The 20,903-nt window shown below is 35.1% G+C and overlaps 1 protein-coding gene across 3 annotated transcripts; it reads right to left on the bottom strand.

The window, feature by feature from the left end:
• Window positions 1-1,320: 1,320 nt before the first annotated feature.
• LOC18447330 (cytochrome c1-2, heme protein, mitochondrial) lies at window positions 1,321-20,781 on the bottom strand. Of its 3 annotated transcripts, none has more exons than XM_006857429.4 (8): window positions 20,748-20,781; window positions 20,571-20,672; window positions 5,576-5,787; window positions 3,844-4,123; window positions 3,431-3,502; window positions 2,706-2,822; window positions 2,519-2,584; window positions 1,321-1,813 (listed from the first exon to the last, which is right to left on the bottom strand). In XM_006857429.4, exons 2-8 carry the CDS (start codon window positions 20,625-20,627, stop codon window positions 1,697-1,699), a joined length of 921 nt encoding a protein of 306 aa, XP_006857491.2. In that variant the 5' UTR covers window positions 20,628-20,672; window positions 20,748-20,781; the 3' UTR covers window positions 1,321-1,696. The 3 variants fall into 3 exon arrangements, with proteins under 3 accessions (XP_006857491.2, XP_011628161.1, XP_020531058.1); XM_011629859.3 differs by having other exon boundaries at window positions 20,571-20,666; XM_020675399.2 differs by having other exon boundaries at window positions 20,571-20,781.
• Window positions 20,782-20,903: the final 122 nt, after the last annotated feature.

Genomic DNA, 20,903 nt, shown 5'->3' with positions numbered 1-20,903 from the left:
CATCTTGTAACGCATTTTTGGACCTTCAATTTTCAAGATTTTCAAGTTATCATAGATTTGCTCGATCTACACTATTTTTGAAGCTTTAAATTTTACAATTAGAGATGAAAAGATATTTTAAGGCTATCACAAAAATTTCCAGTATTGAAACCACATTTCTCGACATTATCTGAACGTACACTTTACCATGATTGTTTAGAGCCTCAGCCTTATACAAACTGCACCCTTTCTAAAATCATGCCCAATACTCTTTAGGCCAAAAAAACAAAAATCTGACCAAAACATTTGAAATATGCAAAAAATGTTTGAAATTAGAAAATACCTATTGTGAATTTAAGCTAACGCCTTCTAGAGGCAAATTTCAAAAGAAATCGTGGACTAAGTCTTACAAAACTGCAGATGAAACTTTCCACCATTTCAATCATCAATTTTGTTTATCAATCAAATACATGGTCATATGGATCTAAAAGAGGACCAGCACTGAAGATTTTGACAAAACGATCACAAAAAACAGATGAAGAAACGAAAAATGACAAATTGCAGATTTAGGGCTTTTTTTGAAAAAACAAAAGATGAAAATAAGTTCCATGCTAAATCACCAACATAGATCAGCAATCCAACTCCTGAATCTACGAAGAAATCAGTCCAAGTCCTTACCAAAACACATATGAGTCGACAATTCCCAATTCTCATGAGAGATTTTTCTGAACACTCATTTTGTCATAATTTAGAGGAGAGCATGTACAACATTTCCAAATAGAAGCAAAATGCATGTTTTCTCAATCTAAATTTATAGGATCTACTTTGTAATTTGAGATTATATACTATAAGACCATTCAGATGGTCAAAACCATTCTTACCCATTGGACGTGAAATGTGATGGATTGAAGGATATCATAACATCCAAAGAAATTTATTTTGGAGTTTCCAGTCAATAATATATCTGCAACCTCCCAATTTTATATCAACAGTCAATAATGACCGTAATCATCCTATACCAAAAGTACACAGGTCTCATTGTAAACATGTCCTTGTAATTTTTCTTAAATATACACTCAATGCTATCTGTCAAAATTTTAGTCAAGCACATAGTGTGTATGTCAATGTTGGTTACTAGGCTAAGGAGGTTACATCCTAAAGAGTATTGCTATATAGGGTTTTACCCAGGGAATATGCATAGTAGGCTTCTGTGGAAGCATCTAAACTTTTGGCTTTAGAGAAAAACCATTAGTTCTTTAGAGAAAAAAATCATTCAACACATACAATAGCCTCTAGAATGGCAATCCAAATGCCCAGCTACCCAAATAATAATAGTAAAAGTGGTCACCAAAAATAATCATCTATTCATCTAACAGTATCAAAATGCAGATCATCATTTGAATGAATGCTGTATAGCCTTCATGTCGGTTCCATTTCACCATGAAATGGAAGTGAACCATAAAATAAATAGACAAAAAATTAGTGTCAAGCAAACAATGGCATCAAATCAGAGTTATTGAGTAGCTTATTTTCTCTCTACAAGGAACTACGGAGATACTCTGTTATCTGCCATGACCCACCGACACACTAAAACATGCAAGACCGCAAATGTGCACTTCAACAACATTATGCACTGCAATTATTACCAATCCAAAATCGTTTCGCCGGAAATTTAAAACAACAAAAATGGGGACAATGAAAATATTTAAAAGGCAGTTTAATTCACAACATCGACGACCAGCTTGCGAGACTTGAACAAAGACCACTTCAGGCGTTTGTAATAGGTAGCTTGAAGAAGAGCCAGAGAGAAAACAAATATCCATTTGAAGCCCATCTGCATATGAGGCAAATATAATAAAGCCCAACATTATATTTTGCATTGGCCTCTAAGTCATTAAATGCAAGTGTGTTGAATGAAATCCCATGAAGTATCGAAGAAAACATGGAAAACACGACCAAAGAGGTTGGCTAAACCACCATAAGCTCAAAACGTTTATAAGAAATATTACAGACCCAATATAGAAGAAAAGATTAACAGACACAATAACAAGTGCATAAAACAATCAAGCAACCCTCAATAGAACACTACGCTCCCTCTCTCCCCACAGAGGGGAGAAGACCACATAAGTAGCAGCAGAAATCGTTACTCCCCAATCATTTATTAAGATGGAAACAAAATATGAAATATGAGAGACATTGGATTCGGATCCAAAAACATAAACTGGGGAGAGAAACGCAGGTTCGAACAACCGATTCAAGTATATATATGTCAAAGTTTCTTTCACTCTGGAATTAATATCACAGAATATGAGCAGAAATGCTTCAAAAGTCAATTATATAGATAAAGATTTCATATGAAAACTTCAAGAGAAAAATGAAAATGCTTTAGTAAAGAAACGTCTCTTTTTTTTCCTGTTTATTGATTGGCAACACGATTACTCGATGTTAAAATTTTGAGAAAAATTAAGAATTCTTTTGAGAAAGATGCATCTTACCAAGCAATAAAAAACAGATATTAGATGAAAGTGGAGATCATTACCAGCTTTCTCTCTTCCATCTCAGGTTCAGCTGCCCAAGAGAGAAACGAGACAACATCTTTCCCCATCTAAAAGAATGACAATTAGAAGAATAAGGAAATTGGTGAAAAATCACTCAGTGCAAGCTTCAAAACTTTCCCCCCATAAAAAGAAAATGAAAAACACAAAATGCAGATTTGAGAACTATACCTGAGCCTCCGTGGCCGGTGTGCCATCTTCATACTCCATTGCACCATCGATAAGCATTTTTGGCATGGCTATGGCACCTCCAGGAAAATAGGGATTGTAATGAAGCCCATCTCGAATCTGTAATTAAAAATTCAACATTTTCTCAAGAAGTCCCATTTGAAAATCAGGTGTTATTTATAAATTATAACACATGCTAGAGAAGTTCTAGTTTAGTAGAAAACCAGTCCTATATCCCCAAAAAAATGAATAAAATGGCATTATGAATCCAAAATTACAAGGATCAACACAAGCTCCCAAAATTAAGATCCTCTATTTGTTAATCAGCAATGGCAAGACCACGACCCATTCTATCTACATAGTTACTCCATGGATCTAGGATCATTTTTTCGGATTTTTCAAAGTTTCCACTTCAATCCTAGACCATTATTTCATAGTCGAGTCAAAAAATACATCCTGAGCATTTGATAAAAAATACAGTAACATTTAAAAGCAGTAGAACTTCCACAAATTTTTGGTTGAATTTGAGATTGTAATATAAAAAATTAACAGGAAAAAAGCATCGAGTTAAAACATTCCAGAATGACCAGCCACACACGAAAGATACATAGTCAGGGATCTAGTCATTTCTGGAAACGAAAATACAAGGGATTACATTGTCAATGTGGAAAACAGGAACTAGCTATGTTTTCCCTTAAAGAATTCCAGCCAGTGAGCCATAATATTACCGAAACGCCAGCAGGGGGGTCACGATACCCAGTGAGAAGCGCAAAAACGTAATTCTGACCATTGTGCCGTGCCTGAAAATAACAAATGACAAGGAATGCAAAGAATGAAACTTTAAGTTCCAAAATGAAATCCAGATTGCATCCAATAACAATTACCCAATAATCAAAAAATGGAAGTAGGAAAAAACAGAGAATTATGTTTTTCCCTGTGAAGTGGTCATCAATGTGAATAACAATCAAGGAAAATGGCCAAAAAGGAAGAACAGATGTTCTCCTTTTAATGATTAACAACCAAAATTTCATTTAAAAGAAAATTAAAAAAAAAAAAGGCAAAAAATGCCCTCTTTTTTTTTCTTTGAAACTGTTTAAAAAAACACTGCTCTCTCGAGTGGTCTTCAACATAAGAGACATACTTTAGTGATGAGGCTCAAATCAGGGGGGTATGCCCCTCCATTGGCGAACCTCGCAGCCTGTTCATTTTCATAGGGCTGAGGGAAACGATCACTCAACTTTCCTGGCCTGGTAAACATTTCACCTTCGTCATTAGGGCCATCAACCACCTCAATCTCAGCTGCCATGGCTTTTGTCTCCTCCTCAGTATATGCAACACCCACTAGATCACGGTACGAAATCAAAGACATTGAATGGCAAGATGCACAAACTTGTTGATATACTTGATGTCCACGCCTAATCCTGCACAATGATGAATTCATTCCGAGAAGTGCACCATTAGAACTTACCAAACTACCCACTTTTAACACCATAATATATTTGAAAAAATGTACATTTTCACTTTCAGGTAAACAACAGTGTTATAAATACTGTATATCTCTTACACTAAAAAGAACTTTATCTCCCTCCCTGCTTCCCTCCCTCTTAGATATGACAGGAAGATTCAGTTTAGATATGATAAATACCGCATACCATACGCCCTCAAAAAATAATATACTTTCCCATAATCAAAAGATAAAGACCAAAAAAAGTAGAAGACAAATGTAACCCTCAAATTCCTTGATCAGAGAACATAAACTCACCCTTTCCAAAATTGGACAAGAAGATTCAGTTTAGAAGAGGCATAAATACTGATATTAAATCTTTAAAAAAATCATACTGCACAAAATCAACATTTGTATTTATTTTAGGGATGTACTCGATGTTTTCTAAATAAGATTACTTCTTGTAGTTCATGAAAATATTGGGAACATATAACGAGGATATCATGGTTATTACAAGCACACAAAAAGCAACTTTTGCCACAAATTTTAAAGAAAAATGAGCTATAACAAAATACCTCTTCAATATGCTACCTATTCTCAGAAACTAACAAGAATAATCCCCCAAAAAAAAAAAAAAAAGATTATATCAGCATATTCTAGGAAAGCAGAAATGGTCCCATTTTCCAAAGTAAATTTCTAAGGAACTATGGGGAACATCAAAGAACCCAAAATGCTTCTTATTTCCTTTCTTATATATTTTGAGGGAAAGGTACTTCTTATTTCATATACGGGACAATCACTCTTCTTCTTTTTGTTTCTTCCCTGATAAAGAGGCATGAATCCAACCACAACCAGCCCTTCATTAGTTCTCTTCTTTTCCTGTTCTTCCTTTCTGAAGAAGATTTCCCATTTTCTTCCTCTATCTGCCTCCTCAATTTTTATTTTTATTTTTTGTTTGTATTTTTGGAGAGGTGGGAGGGGGAGCTAAAACGACACCATAGGGTTTGCAATCCCTGAATAAATTTGCAGGTGATCCAAAATCTTTGAAATTTCACAATTATGCTTGGATGCTCATTTACTAAACCACCCTAGACTGGTATTCAAAATATGGGATCAAAATAAAATAAAATAGCCCATAAAATAAAATATAATAGCCAATAAATACAAACAAAAATAAAAATAAAAATTGAGGAGCATCTACATGAGTTATGCAGGCATTCCCACACTGTATCTACATGATTTATGCAGGCATTCCCACACTGTTTTGCTATCTTCCCTTTCACTGTTCTGAAAAAGCTCCCATCACTTCTTAAGATGGAGGTCAATATTTTCACTTGTGATCAAATGTCACTAATCACGCATATGATAAAATAAAAGATATTCACACGTCCCCTGAAACACTATTTAAGAACCATCTTTCCTCACTTACGATGCATGGTCATAGGAGCTAAGAATCCCACTGTGAGGCCATGGATAGCTAGGACATGCTAAGCCATGCTCGGCCTCATCAGCAGATGCAACAGTTGCAAAACCCAGTAGACCAGAAACACCAGCTCCAAGAAGTGCCAACATCCTGAGGGACTTCATGCCAGCTCCATCTTGATCCTGTTTGCCCAGTAAAGAAAACATTACCGGAGGGGCCTGCATAGAAACAGAAACCAATGTAAGAGATACACTCTCCCTGGCAAAAATATTGCAAATGTCTTATTTTATCTATCAGAAATTTATGAAGATCACTGATCTCATATGTATCAACCACATGCCACTTCCACAATAATAAAATCCAGATTCTCCCTTTTCCAAATCCTTCAAAAAGAAGATCTTTTTTTTTACTGGTAACATTTGGATGATCCTCAATTGACAGTTTTGTGACCACAAAAGGTGTTCAAGACAACTTTTATGATTGCATTGGGACATTTAGTGCCACTGAAAGTCTACTAGCATAGAAAGATTCATAGGGTAAGAACAAAGCAGCAGTAAGAAATGAATCAACAAAGTACTAATGTCCCTAACAAGTCTCGGCAAAAAATAAATATCTATAAAAGACACATCTGGAAATGACCGACAGAAAAGAGAGAAGGAACTAACAAAATGCAAAATAACACAGGAAAATTCAAGAACCAGCCTCAAACAGCACACACCAAAATCAAGGGAATAATAAAAAACAAGAACTGGAGATAAACAACAAAGAGACAAGACACACCAGCACAAAGAATGTATATGGTGAGCACATCCAAAAGAGAAAACTCAGCACATTTTAATCACATCAAAAGGAAAAAGTCAACTATATCACCACCAAAACAGGAGAAAGTAAATCATATCACCACTCAATACTGACAGATAGATTATTTAACATGGCAATTCTGTAATTCTATTAGCAAAGTATCTAATTCCAAGAGCATGTCCATGTAATGGATGGAAATGTGCAAAGTAGGCTCAGATCTCATCAGTTAGAATTATGTGTTACATTGCTCTCAATGATTACAGGAAATATTTATAGTTCTCCCTCGTGAAGGAAAGTCCAATATGTTTGGAAAATTCAACAAACCTTACATTCTTCATAGGAAATCAAACATCCTCAAAAGACAGAGAGTTTGGGTGGGGTGCATGGAGTGAGAGATTTGTCTATAGGGGAACTTACTACAGACTACAGAAAAATGGAGAGGCCTTGATAGGAATGAGCACATCTTAAAGGAGTTTACATCAGTGGTGCGGATCAAGGAGTTCCTCACACTTATTAGTGGGAGTATGTGCAGACTGACATATTTGACAAATTTGACTCAGCTTTGGTACTAGAAAAGCAGGTCCTCCTAAGATGACACATATGTAGACCCCTAATGTTTGACACCAAGCAAATTTGTAGTGTTCATGTTCATGACGGATCAAAAAATACTAGTGATGAAGGTTGATTAAGTTTATCTTCCTGCAGTACGCAGTAAAGTGGGGATAGAGGTGATGATCACATACTAAAATATTTCGGACTCCAGATATGTGATTAAGTGAGATCCAATAGGAATTCTTTAAAGCAAGTGGACCTCTTGACAACAGTAAATAGAGAGATCAGAAGCTAGCAAAGGGGAGGAGCTCACTTAGATTGAGTCAATGCAAACACTTGAGTTTCTTTAGTGTCCATAGTTCATCTGAGAAGTTCACAAGTGTGACTATAATGAACTTACCATGAACGAGCTTTTCAAAAAATGAAGGATGATAAGAATCCCAGAGGCAGCATTTGATATTGTGGAAGCGCTTTCTGCACTACATGTTTTCCCTAGTCTAATGCAGAGGAAAATATGCAGGGCCCCACCAAGGAGGAGCCCGACTTCCACCCTGGAGTGTAGTTTCCGTGATAACTGCAGAAAGCCAAAACGTCAAGGGGATGCCCCACTCTCTCTCTCTCTCTGGATTTTCCTTTTTTACAGATTTAGTGTCTGTTGATATCAGAGCATACATATGCCTGGGATCTGATGTTTAGGGAAACAAACAGTCAAACACTGACCTTTAGGGTGTTTGTTTTGGGAAAAGTTCATATAAGTGAGAGGCTCTAAACAATCAAATTAGGGCACACCTCAAAAATTTCACTAGAAGAGGTTATTTTGATGCCCAAATATCCTCAAATTGATCATCTCGACCTCAAGATACATGGACATTAGAAAAAAATGGATTTCAAGTTTTAAAAAAATCATGCATCTTGTAATGCATTTTTGGACCGTCAATTTTCATAATTTTCAAGTTTTCATAGATCTGCTAGATCTACACTATTTTTGAAGCTTTAAATTTTATAATTAAGATGAAAATATATTTTAAGGCTATCACAAAGATTTCCAGTATTGAAACCATATTTCTCGATGCTATTTCAAGGTGCCCTTTACTTTGATTGTTTAGAGCTTCGGCTTTACACAAACCGCACCCTTTTGTTTTTGTCATATATATTAATCAACATTGTCAAAACCGGTGAGGGCACCGGTCTAGTTGAACTTGCGAACCAGACTAGTTCACCGGTCACACCAATTTAATAAATTCATAAAAATCTGGAAAAATAAGGAAAAAAGGTAAAACAAAGAAAATTATGGAACATGCAACCAGTTTTCGGTGCGCCCTTTACATTATTGATAGTAATACATTTGTACCCATTAATATATACTTGACATTTGTGTCTATGTGTATAGATTACATGTCCCTATTTCATTATAATACGATAGAACTACTCTTTCAAATAACCATATTTGTAGCATTTGTATCAATGTTATCAAGATCGGACAGACCACCAAATTGGAAAAGAATTTGGTCTAGTCAAAGCCGGTTCAGCCATTGGTCGAATCGGTTGGACTGTATCTTAGAAAAAGTGCAAGAAATATATGTATAATAGTTTAAAAATATAAAATATATTAAAAATTTGGGGAAACATCCTCGTAACCTTATTTTTGGTTTTCATATCTCAATAGCCACAAAGATTAAAAATATATCTCTTAACCCCTAGACTAACTTTACCCACTTTTAACTATTTTTTTTAGCCCTAACAACTATGAAAAGGACATGCTCATTCTAAACCCTTCCTCTCTTTACATGATATATTCCCTCCAAATTTCTCTCTCTAATTTTCACCCTCTTTCTCTCTCTCTAACCAGGGAGAGAGAGTGAGAGACACGGGGGGAGAGAGAGTGGAAAAATAGGTAGAGAGAGATTTAAGGGAAAATCACGTGAAGAGAGAGAAAGGACGGTGTTTAGAAAGGATGTCTTTCTTATATCTGTTTGGGGCAAAAAAATAGGCTTAAAAGGGATAAAATTATACCTTAGGGAGTTAAAAGACATAAAACTTAGAATTTTTATGACCCAAGATATGTTTCGAAACCTTGGGTCTATTGAGATATAAAACTTAAAAATAGGGGGTATGGAGATATTTCCCTAAAAAAAATTGCACCACTTCATTTAGCTGATCAAACTGGTTAAAGCCAGCATGTCCAACCGACCAAAAAGGGTTCAAACATCGGTTTTGACCAGTTTTCAACCAAACCTATTCAAAATCCAATTTCTACCTTGGACCAAATCGGCTAAGGCACTGCTCGGTCTCACCAGTTGGACCACTGGTTCGATCTGGTCTTGACAACTATGATTTGTATGATCCCAAATTTTACAAGTATTCTCTTCATCTCAACAAGCAATTCCATAAAGAAAAATAATAGAACATTCACCCTAATAAAGGTCAAACTAAACCCTCTCCATTAATAAAGCCAACTGTCCATTTGGCAGTCACGAAGATTTAGGCTTTAGGAGGTTAGAACCAGTGTTTTTTTTTGGGGGCCTTGGGAGGAATTTTTTTTATACCCTAAAAAATTAGATGGTCCTATCATCACTAGATGAATAATAATTGGCATTCTTAATGCCCTAGATCTAAACGTCGACCAAATGGATAGTATGCACCCCTTGTTGAGGGCGAACTCATTTGGACCTTCTCTAGGATGTATTTTCAATTTCTTTTTCTTTTCGATATTTATCGTCTAGAAGAAAAGAGTTTCAAAATTCAAAATCATCAAAATACCCTTAACATGGTGATTTTCAACTAGTGGTTCCACTATATTAGTGTAAAAAAGTTGGATACATATATATATATATATATATATATATATATATATATATATATATCAACCCAGTTCCCCAAATAGAGAACCAACTCCTTCAGACCTAGATTTTAATATTCTTACCCTTCAGACTGAAGAAGAATTTAAAATAAATAAAAAATGGATGAAACAGGACTTTCTGTCAGATGAAAATAAAGAGATTCGAGACTGGTATCTAAAAGAATTTCCTCATAAATTACTTGATGCCATGCACTTGAAATTCAATAAATTTATAAAACAAAATAAAAGAAATGTAAAATTCTTTGAATGGTTAAGAGATGTTCTTCCCGAGAAGGATATAAAAATTCCAAAATTCAATATTAATAAGGTCGAAAGTCCATATCAAACGTTTTATTCTTCAAAAGGGAAAGAACATAGATCTATTCATCCCCCTGAAACCAGTGTCCAAATAAAAGGAAAGTCTGAAGATAAACCAGAAGCTAAGGCTTCACCTTATAAAATTACAGATCACCATACACATAAGATGGATGCTATCCCACATATAATAGAACAAAATAATTACACCAATCTTTGTCTTCAAACAATTGGTAGGAAGACTACTAGGATTGAAAATGACTGGGAATAAAGAATTAGGAAATTTTTGTGAGCAATTTGGATACAATACCCTTCCTTCTTCTAAAGATCCTGCTCGGAAAAGATATTAAAAAATATATCAATAGGACTGGACCTAGTAGACCTTCTACTAAAGATAAGTTTTCTAAAAAATTTTCCCCAAAGAATATTTCTAAGTATAAGGGAAAAAGAAAAATTCCAGTCTGTCATAACTGTGGAAAAGTAGGACATTATAAAAATAAATGTAGAATTAAAAATAAAATAAATTCTTTACAAATAGAGGATAATATTAAGAGACAATTGTTTGAAATATTAAAAATTAATGAAGAATCTTCTAAAGATTCTTCTGACTCTGAGATGAATATCCTAACAAGAGAAATTCAGGATGAATTAATTTTTAGCTCCGACTCTGATAGTAATAATTCCTGCTTCTGTAATACTATTACTAGAGAAGAAAATCTAATTATAGATCTAATCGATAAAATATCTGATCCCGAGACTAAACGGGAAGCGTTAGTCCAATATATAAATATGGCTAAAACAAATAAAATTGCTACTCCTCTTGTACGAACAAAAGAAGATTATAGTTTTGCTAATATCCTCTGAAGGGTGGAAAGTAAAAAAGATTCAAAATAAAGAACCTTCTCTGTCTGAATTAAGGCAAGAAATAAATGGAAGTTCGTAATGAGCTAATAAGCTTAAAAAATAAAGTCCAAATTATAGAAATGGCCTCTGATCCTTTACTTGACAGCCCTATTAATGAACCCGATAATAATGAAATAGAATTCAGTAACCTTATACAAGAATATAAAAATCCTCTAACCCCCGAGGAAGAAACCGCTCTTTCTAAGAGCATCATTAAGCCAGAATCTTCTAACATGAATACAATCCAGGATTGTAATTATGTTAGTCTCCTTGATAAAGTAATTACCCAAAAATGGTTTACCACAATAGAAATAATTGTCCATAAAGAATACAGTTTTAAAACCACTGGCCTAATCAGGGGCAGATTTAAATTGTATAAATGAAGGACTTGTCCCAACTAAATATTTTAGTAAAACGACCCAAGTCCTAAATACAGCTGATGGTAGCAAAATGATAATAAATTATAAACTTCTAATACTGCAGTTTGTAATAATGGTAAATGCTTCGAGTTTCCATTATCATGGTTAAAGGCTTAAGTCAGTCTGTAATATTAGGAACTCCTTTTTTAAATATGCTTTATCTTATAACAATTGATAGTACAGGAATTAAAGCCAATATCGAAGGACATGAGGTAAAGTTTAGTTTTACTGAAAAACCAAAATTCAGGAAAATAAATAACATAAAAGGAAAAAATCTCTAATAAGGAAAAAAATTTATATTACCTTACAGAAGAAATAAAGTATAAAACAATAGAAACAGAACTCTTGCTTTTTGAAAATAAAAAAATAATAGAAAATATTAAAAATAATATAGAAAAGGAAATTTGTGCTGATCTCCCAAATGCTTTCTGAAATAGGCATAGGCATATTGTCAGTTTGCCTTATGAAGCTAATTTCCATGAAGAAAAGATTCCTACTAAGGCTAGACTCATTCAGATGAACCCTAGACTTCTGGAAATTTGTAAAAAAGAGATTACTGAGTTACTTCAAAAAAAGCTTATTAGAAAAAGCTCTTCTCCTTGGAGCTGTTCAGCATTTTATGTTGAAAAGGCTTCTGAAATAGAAAGGGGTGCACCCAAATTAGTTATCAATTAGATAGACTTGTTAATGCCTGTTTTTCAAATTTTGATTTAAAATCAGGATACTGGCAAATACAAATAGCAGAAAAAGATCGTTATAAAACTATATATATATATATATGGAAAAGTCTTAAAAACACCTATAGGCGAATTGCTACAATGTTTCGCCCCAGCATGTCCGTGACGGTTTTGCCTAAAAACCGCCACGAACCTACGAGAGCCGTGGCGGTCCCCGTATATTTTTTGCATCAATTTTGCGTGAAAAAAAACCCGTCACAGACATAGCGTATATTTTTTGCATCAATTTTGGGTGAAAAAAAAACCAATCACGGACATGCTATGTCCGTGATGCTCATTAATCCACACCGTCCGATTTTTCGGACGGTGCCGAGCTTATGGGTGAAAATACTGTTCATTTTTTCCCATAGGCATTTTGTAGTCTCTTCCTATATGGAAAAGTCTTAAAACGCCTATAGGCAAATTGCTACAGTGTTTTGTCCTAGCATGTTCGTGACGGTTTTGCCTAAAAACCGCTACGAACCTACGGGAGCCGTAGCGATCATCGTATATTTTTTGCATCAATTTTGCGTGAAAAAAACCCAATCACAGACATGCCATGTCTGTGACGGTCTTTAATCCACGCCGTCCGATTTTTCGGACAGTGCCGAGCCTATGGGTGAAAATACTGTTTATTTTTGCCCATTGGCATTTTGTAGTCTTATATATATATATATATATATATATATATATATATATATATATATATATATATATATATATATATATATATATATATATATATATATATATACGACCGAAGTCAATTTTCTCTTAGTATTTTGTGAATACTCTTCAAGTGAGCAAACTGACAGTTTAGGTCAAGATATCATAGTAAAACCAAGAGAGATAAATAAAAATTAAACAAAAATTACACAATTTATAAAAGGACCCAGAGACAGGAGATGGCCTCGCTCGCTTCGAAGCATTAAACGCCCCTAACTTGGTGTATGATCCAAGAAGCAATTGGGTTATAGCGAGCATAACCAGTATAATCACTGGATACAGCCCGCCTAACCAAAAATATTGACAGATATTTGAGTTGCACTCTCAAAAACTTCTAAAACCATAAATTTCCCCTAAATTTCATCTTGAAATCAATAGAGAAATCGGTAAGCTTTGATTTTAGACCAATTTCACTAAAAGCTAACTTAAAATTCTCAAGAAAATGGAATAAGTAGTTTCTGGCCCTACATAGGGAAATGTTTTATGAAAATTGATAGACGAAATGGAAAGATCGTCCCTTAAAAGAAAACTGGGGGTCATACACATACATACACACACGTGTCACCTTTCAGGGTGATGCGAGACAGCCTTCCTCAAAAAGGGGAACGGCAAACTTGGTGGCCTCCTTCAAAAAGGGGAAGGCCACATGTGGTGGGCCTCCCTTAAAAAGGTTTACTCGCAAACTATGCTTCACTCGTGGCAAACCCCAAAAATGATCATCTTCTTTTCTTTTTTTTTTGAAAACTAAAACATAGTCCATAAGCACGTAATGATCTATAGTCCGAAGACCCGACACGTGTGCCTCTAGCACCCTCATCCATGCATGCAAGTGTGTGCATTCATGCATATAAGCCTTGCACGTTATGTGTGTGCTTTGCAAAGGCTCTCTCTCTCTCTCTCTCTCTCTCTCTCTCTCTAAGAAAATGACCCAAACAGATTATGAAGACCCATACCCCCTCTTGTTTCAAACAACTGGCTTAAAACAGCTTTCCCTCTCTTTAAATCAGGAAAAGTAATGCGTAGCTGAAGGTGTCTCTTAGGCTTGAACCTTCACATAGTGTAATATGGAGCACCTACCAATACGTGAGTGGATGAACCTTGAACTATGTCTAGTATTAATAGCCTCCAACGTTCCACACATTATCCTACAAATAATTGTAATTTCCTAAAATGTTTGCACGTTAAAGGCCACACACTCATTCCTGGTTTACATGAGTTCTATAGAGAATGCCCAATTCTCATTGCAAGCAACCTCCACCTCCACACTCATATAAACGAATTTATGGAAGATGCCTTGCATGGCAACACTCCAGCCTACAATATACATCATTTGGGTAAATAGATTCATTAAGAGTATAACTCAAACTCTCCATGTATTGTTGTATAACATATTATACACAGATAGGGAAGGGGTAGAGAAATACATGATTTCTATTTTTTTTAATCTGATACATGATTTCTATTAATATAAATATTGTGATACAAACATTCTAGAGATCACATAAGTGACTTTTTTCCCCTATAGACCTAGGACTAGGGATCCCCTTTTCCATTAGGTGGGGTTCCCATCCCATCACTTTGTGGAATAAATCTCGAGTGGGTGTCAATCTCATCCATTCAATGTTACCTCAACACTTCTGGTGTCTTGTGTCACTTGTCCATACTTGTAGACATTCCATAGACATGTGGGGCATATGTTCATCCATTTTTCATGTGTACAATATGGTGTTGAAACTTCCACAAGAAGTGGTGCCATCAAAATATGCTCTTTTCTCAAGGTTCATCACATCCAGTAGGATTTGAACTTGGGTTACTAGTTGCGACAAAGTCGCAAACCTACCATAGTGGCTAACAACCATTGTTGTTATATATAACTTTTAAGATATATATAGAATTTGTTTTCTAATAAAAAACTTTGCCCAAAGAGGCTAAGTGAAGGTTGATCCTTGGACAAGTTGATGTCCAATAAGCAAGTCTACCATACTGGTTCAAGGGTCACTTCTCTCTCTCTCTCTCTCTCTCTCTCTCTCTCTCTCTCACACACACACACACACACACATATGTATATATAGATATATATATATTACAAGTATATATGTGTGTGCGTATATTTTTCTTTTATATATAAAAAACATCAAACATCTAGCTTCTCTCTTTTGTTTAAAAACTTGGACTAAAAATAAAGAGGCCAAGAGTGGTTTTCGATCCTTGGTTGAGTTTACATCCAACTTGTCAATCTACCACAATGTGATGTTAAATAAAGGACTGAAATAAAATAATACATATTTCAATAAAACATAAAACAAACAACAAACATCTAATGTTACAATCGTTAGAACTTTTGATGATTATTCCATGGTAGTTGTAATTCAAAATGAAATTTTCTTACTATTCCTCATTTTTTGGTATTTTCAAAATTGTTTCTAATTTTTTTATTTTCATAATTTTAAAAATAAAATAATTCATAATCAAGAGTTATATAGATGTATCAGGGAAGTACTGGGGTTTTTGGCCCACGTACTAGACACCGACACTTGTGTCGGTGTCCATGCAACAATGCATCCCTCTAGTTGTCTTTCTGACAGTCCCTTACAAGGCCTTTTTTAATGGATCAGCCAAGTTTTGGTTAAAATCAAATATAGAGTCTTGATATTACTCCATCTTTAAGTAAAAATCTCAATTGATCATGCCTCAAGCAAATGTCTCGATTTTCGGGATTAAATCTTAACTCTTCGCACAGCATACCACAGCTTCACAATGATATATCTAGACCAGAAGCATGGCTGCTTGGACTACTAGTACTACGTCCCATAGTTACTAGGATCTTCAAAGGGAAGCACAAAAAGATAGTAAAAGGTCCAAGACTCCTAGGGCCTCATCTGCACATAGTAAGAGGAGAAGAGGCAGATTCAGAAGAAACAGAGGAAGAAGAGCGTTATGTTGAAGAGGGAGATGACTCTGATGATGATGGCATCAAATCTAACACATATGATGAGACTTACCCTACTCCTGATGATGATGATGATGATGATGACTAAAGAATAAAGAGTTGAAGACGCTTGAGTGATTAACTCTTGGTGTTGATTGTTGAGTGTTGAATATTGTGTCCTAGACTGTATATTTCTTTTTTCTTATTTTTAGTTTCTACAATCTAACTTTTGTGTGTATCAGACTATCAGTGTATGTGTATGCTTGTATGGTTTTACTGCTTTAGCATTGTATGAGAATATGGATTATGATCTCATGGATTATCAAAATTCTCTTCTCGACTTCTCCTTAATTCTTCATTCATGGAAATATTAAATATGGATTATGGATAGATTATAGAACATCAAAATTCTCAAAAATTCTTTCTTTTTTCTTTCAACTGGGCCGCCCAAGTTCTGGGCACCAGCCTAAGCGCTGGGCTGCCTGGACCCCCACAGCCGCCTAGGTACCGCCTAGCACTTTTTGAATCATTGATTTTAAGTTCACATAGCAATTCCTTTTCTCCAGGGGCAGTTATGCATAAACATGTGCAATTCATTTTCTATGAATATGTTTAAGCCAGCAATTCATTTTCTATGCCATAAATATTGCTTTTGGACAAAACGCAATGTTCAAAAAGTCAAATGCAGGCGCCTAGGCAGCCAGAGACAGGTTGGCCCCCACCCAACCCTCCCCCCCAAACCCCCAACCAACACATACATCATCAAATTGCAACATAACTCAAATGTCAAATTAGTATACTACATTTGCATAACATGATATCAATCTAAAAAATAATAATCACATAATTTCACATAAAATAATATCCAAAAGATTTGGTGTTGCGATCGAAATATTCACAAAATACAATTTAATTCAAAGTTTCCAAGACAAATACATCTTCAAACATGTAAAAATATCAAAAACAAAAACAAAAAAAATAACAAAATATCAAACAATAACACATTATACAAAAAAATATCAGACCCTAATTCAAATTTTCTATTACACTAAGAATTTCAAGACGAATTCAATATAGATCCAAACTAGGAAATATTCACAAAACATTTCAAGCTTTCAACTACAAACATGTAACAATGTCATTTAAAAAAAAAGAATATCAAATGACTTAAATCATAATATATTCTATCAAAACAATACCAACCCTTAATTCAAATATTGTAATGCATTAACCTTTAACCTTTTCAAAATGAGACCAATATTGGCCCAAACCGGTGATCTTTGGCCCCCAAAGGTCCTCTTATGCGGCCACTCCAAAGTCCAAAAACCATCTCGAAGTATTTCTGTTGTTTCCACAAGAAATCGAAAAAGTTGAAATTTTTCGATATTGCAAGAAATCTCAAATCCTAAGTTTCTTGAGAATTTTTCTCCCTCTAGGATGCACAAGAGGGGTTTGGGGGGACTAGACTCTCCCCCCAAACCCTTTTCCCCTTTTTTAGGGAGGAAAATCCCCAAAATGCCCCCAGCTGAGGGCTTTTTTCTTTCCTAGGCCTCCCTGCCTCAGGGCACCACCTAGGTGCACGGCGCCTCGGTGGCTCGCCTAGGTCCAGCCTAGACATTTTGGGTTTTCAAACATGGTTAACTCAATGTTAGAATTATAAATGGATCCCAATTTGTATAAATTGAATGTTGGTAGTTCAAACTATTTATTGCACCACTGCTAAAGTTTATAATCAGAAAGTAAGGGGTTAACTCACACAAAACTTTCCAGGAGTCAATATGGAGATTATTCCAATACATAAGGACAAATGGACATAAGAAGTTGCAGTAATAGAGGCAAAAAGTAGGCTTGTTCCAGTCACACATGGGTGTGATAATATGGCTTCCAGTATCACTTCCTATGAGAACTTTCAGGCTCATACCATATGCACATCAAGGTACAAATCACTTTTGTCAAGAAAGTGTTCAGTGCAATGATTGTTGTGGCATCTACACTCATGGATGAACAATTTGTCAATCAACTCCCAAAGGTATCTATTAAGCGTTCAAAACCCTGTAAAAGTCTTGCCAGAACTGATCCAATTCATCAGGTCCAAAAGTTAACTTGAAAAAACTCCGGCAAGTTTTCCAAGTTATAGAGGAGGAGAGAGGGGGACCTATCTACTACCATGAGGAGATTCAAACCTTCTTGGATACCATATCAATCCACATGCCTACTATTCCGCTCATACCGTTTATATTAGAAAAGAAGTCCATAAAAAATAAAATAAAAAAAAATAAAAAAAAAAAATATATATATATATATATATATAGATATACAAAATCTTGGATGCGTCCAAAATTTGTGAATTATAGCAGCTGATTAAAGTTGACTCAATGAGCTTCTCCGAGTGGTAAGCAAGCTCCAAATCACTGTGTCAAAATCATTGCTCAGACAGTTTAAGAATCATCTAGAGATGATGAGAATTCAAGCAGGTCTTCAAAGTCAACCCTCTACAGGTTCTCAAAAAATGGAAATGGCATAACAATAGCTCCTTATCTATACAGGCCATTATTCTGTTGAATCCCACATTCAAAGCATGATCATCACAGAGGCCTAATGGGTTATTAAACAGTCTCCATGGCCTAAAAGAATAAGAGTAGAACCACCGTTTACATGTAGCATTTTTAGGGACAAGTGTGTACCACAGAAGCACCATAGCTTTTAGTATCCAAGATAGCCGATAGGAGGGGAAATGGCTCAGAATTTTTGGAAGCCTAGGACAAGCATACATATATGAGTATCGCATCTGACTTTCATATAAATCTTATGCATAAATTAATTTGATATAAAGGGATCTCATATTTGTTAGCAATATTCATATTGAATTTAAACTACATTGTAATAAATGTACCAGGTATGTTCTACTGGATAAAAACTCAGTAAAGTGGCTCTTAATGAAATAAACTCGTGGAAGATGAATCATGAGCTCCAAGAAGATCGGAAGAAAACCGGAAGACGCCACATGATATTTCAAGAAAGAAGAGTTGTAGTTTTCATTGGCGGCTGAAATTTTAAAATAGTGATATTACATATCAGATATTATGTTGTATCGTAAGCATATTATTATGCAAAATTTTATGCATTATTACTATTTCATTTTTATTTTTTGAATATTTTATGTCATCATTTTGACACACATCAGGTCAACACTATAACCTGAGTATACAGAAGAAATCAATCATCAATTTTTTATTTTTTCTAATGGTTGACCTATTCAAAAGACCAAAAATTTCCTGTTATATTAGCACATAATCATTTATTACGTGATACTCCTAATGGCATTTATGCCCACTTAAACACTTTTGGTAAAGAGCATCCTCATCCTCCCATTTCATCATGTGAGGAGGTCGAGGAAATCATAACCACCTTCAATTAAGTTGTCCATTCGTATGCAAAATTCAGGATCTACCTAAACTTGTTTGAAGATCCTTAAATTTCTGATGCACCACCATCTTCTCTAGAGGTGACCTAGCAAAAGAACTTGTCTAATAACTACTATAATTGATGCTAAACAATCCACTTCCTTTTATATTGATATACAATATCTCCACTGAAATATATTCTTACAGAAAAAACCCCTCTTCATCCACATCATTAACAAAGACAATCCTGAAAATTAATATGCATTTCTGAGTTATGCTTTACCAAGAATTGATATGTGGACTCATAAGAACAATATCACATTGCAAAAAAAATTAGTAACAGCTAGCCTATAGGACCAGCAACTGATCGTTCGGCCATCTTTGTGATCCCTCTACGATATATACATCCCATTTTGTCTGTAATTGACAAATCAATGTATACTATTTCACATTAATGAAAAGCAGTTAATTATCAGAATTCAGAAAAATAGATCGGTTGAATCATTAGATTCTCAAATCAATTGAATACAAACCTTACTAGAGCTTGATTCCACTACTGAATCAACAAACCATGTCTATCCTTCCTGTGAAAGGAACCCCATACTACCTCTTAAAGAAACTCAATCATTAGAGCTTTACTAACTCCAAAAATTCATAGGTTTGGATTCTGCTCCCTCATGGAGCCACATACCTGGCATTGACTGCTAAACTGACTTGGATTGGAAAATATTCTTGAGTTCACTTTCTCACCACCCCAAGCAATGTTCTAATTTTTCAATTGCAAGAAATGCTAGAACCTAGCAATAAGTAAAAAATGAAGAAACATAACAAGAAAAGGAAACAACTTTAAAGATATAAATTACTCTATTTATCCATGTAACAGATGTACAGACAATACAAAATCCATTTTCCATGATCTTCCAATTCAGAAGTAATGATGATGATCGTGGTGGTGGTGGTGATAATGATAGAAAACACAGGAGCCCTTTTAACTTTCAGAAGAAGAAAAAAGTAAAACACATGAGCCCTAAAGACGTTATTTTTTCAATTCAGTATAGATATTGCCCTAATTTCTATCAAACAAAGCAGGAAACCAATCGAGGAACCATTCTTTCCCAATATAGCGAGCGTTTCTATCATCCGTTGAAAGTTCACACAGAATTTGCTAATGTTAACCCAAAACAGGAAATTCCAGATTTAGCGGTAAGAGAGAGAGAGAGAGAGGTGGTTCTCCATATACTACATGACTAGTTGCTAGGAAGTACCACAAAACCTTTCTACATTTTTTGAAACAGTTCATCAAAAAGGAAACAGGCAGATCGGTACTGATATATCCATGGTTGGGCCAAACCATTTCCAGAGAGAGATACAAAAATTTGAGACACAGAGGAACTTACAGTCGACTGGGACTGCAACTTCCTCATCAGGTGATGAATGGCCCTCCCGGCAGCCATTTTCGTTCCTGCTTAAAGCTTTGTGAAACCTTAATTTACCTGTAACTGAGAAAGAGAGAAATTAGGGTTCCGAAATGGGATTTCTAGACAGAGAAACAGCAGTGGAGATCTCAAAAAAACCTGGTTGAGATCAACCGAGATGTAGTAGAGCACCATTTGCTTTCAAGCCCATCTTTCCCTAATATCCAAAACAATTACCGAAAACAGCCCTCATTTTTTTCTCAATTGACTTAGTCACCCTTGACCTTTTTTCTCAATGAATAAATACTAAATAAA

Source organism: Amborella trichopoda, chromosome 7, assembly GCF_054954075.1.
Source record: "Amborella trichopoda isolate Santa Cruz 75 chromosome 7, AtrichopodaSantaCruz75HAP2 v2.0, whole genome shotgun sequence".
Taxonomy (NCBI): domain Eukaryota; kingdom Viridiplantae; phylum Streptophyta; class Magnoliopsida; order Amborellales; family Amborellaceae; genus Amborella; species Amborella trichopoda.
This window is presented reverse-complemented; position numbering and strand designations above follow the sequence as displayed.

Coding starts and splice junctions, on each gene's coding strand:
- LOC18447330 (XM_020675399.2), bottom strand. CDS start 20,627: ATGGCTGCCGGGAGGGCCATTCATCACCTGATGAGGAAGTTGCAGTCC. Junction 3,503..3,843: donor ATTTGAGCCTCATCACTAAA/GTATGTCTCTTA, acceptor TGTTATTTTCAG/GCACGGCACAATGGTCAGAA. Junction 2,585..2,705: donor CACCGGCCACGGAGGCTCAG/GTATAGTTCTCA, acceptor TCATTCTTTTAG/ATGGGGAAAGATGTTGTCTC.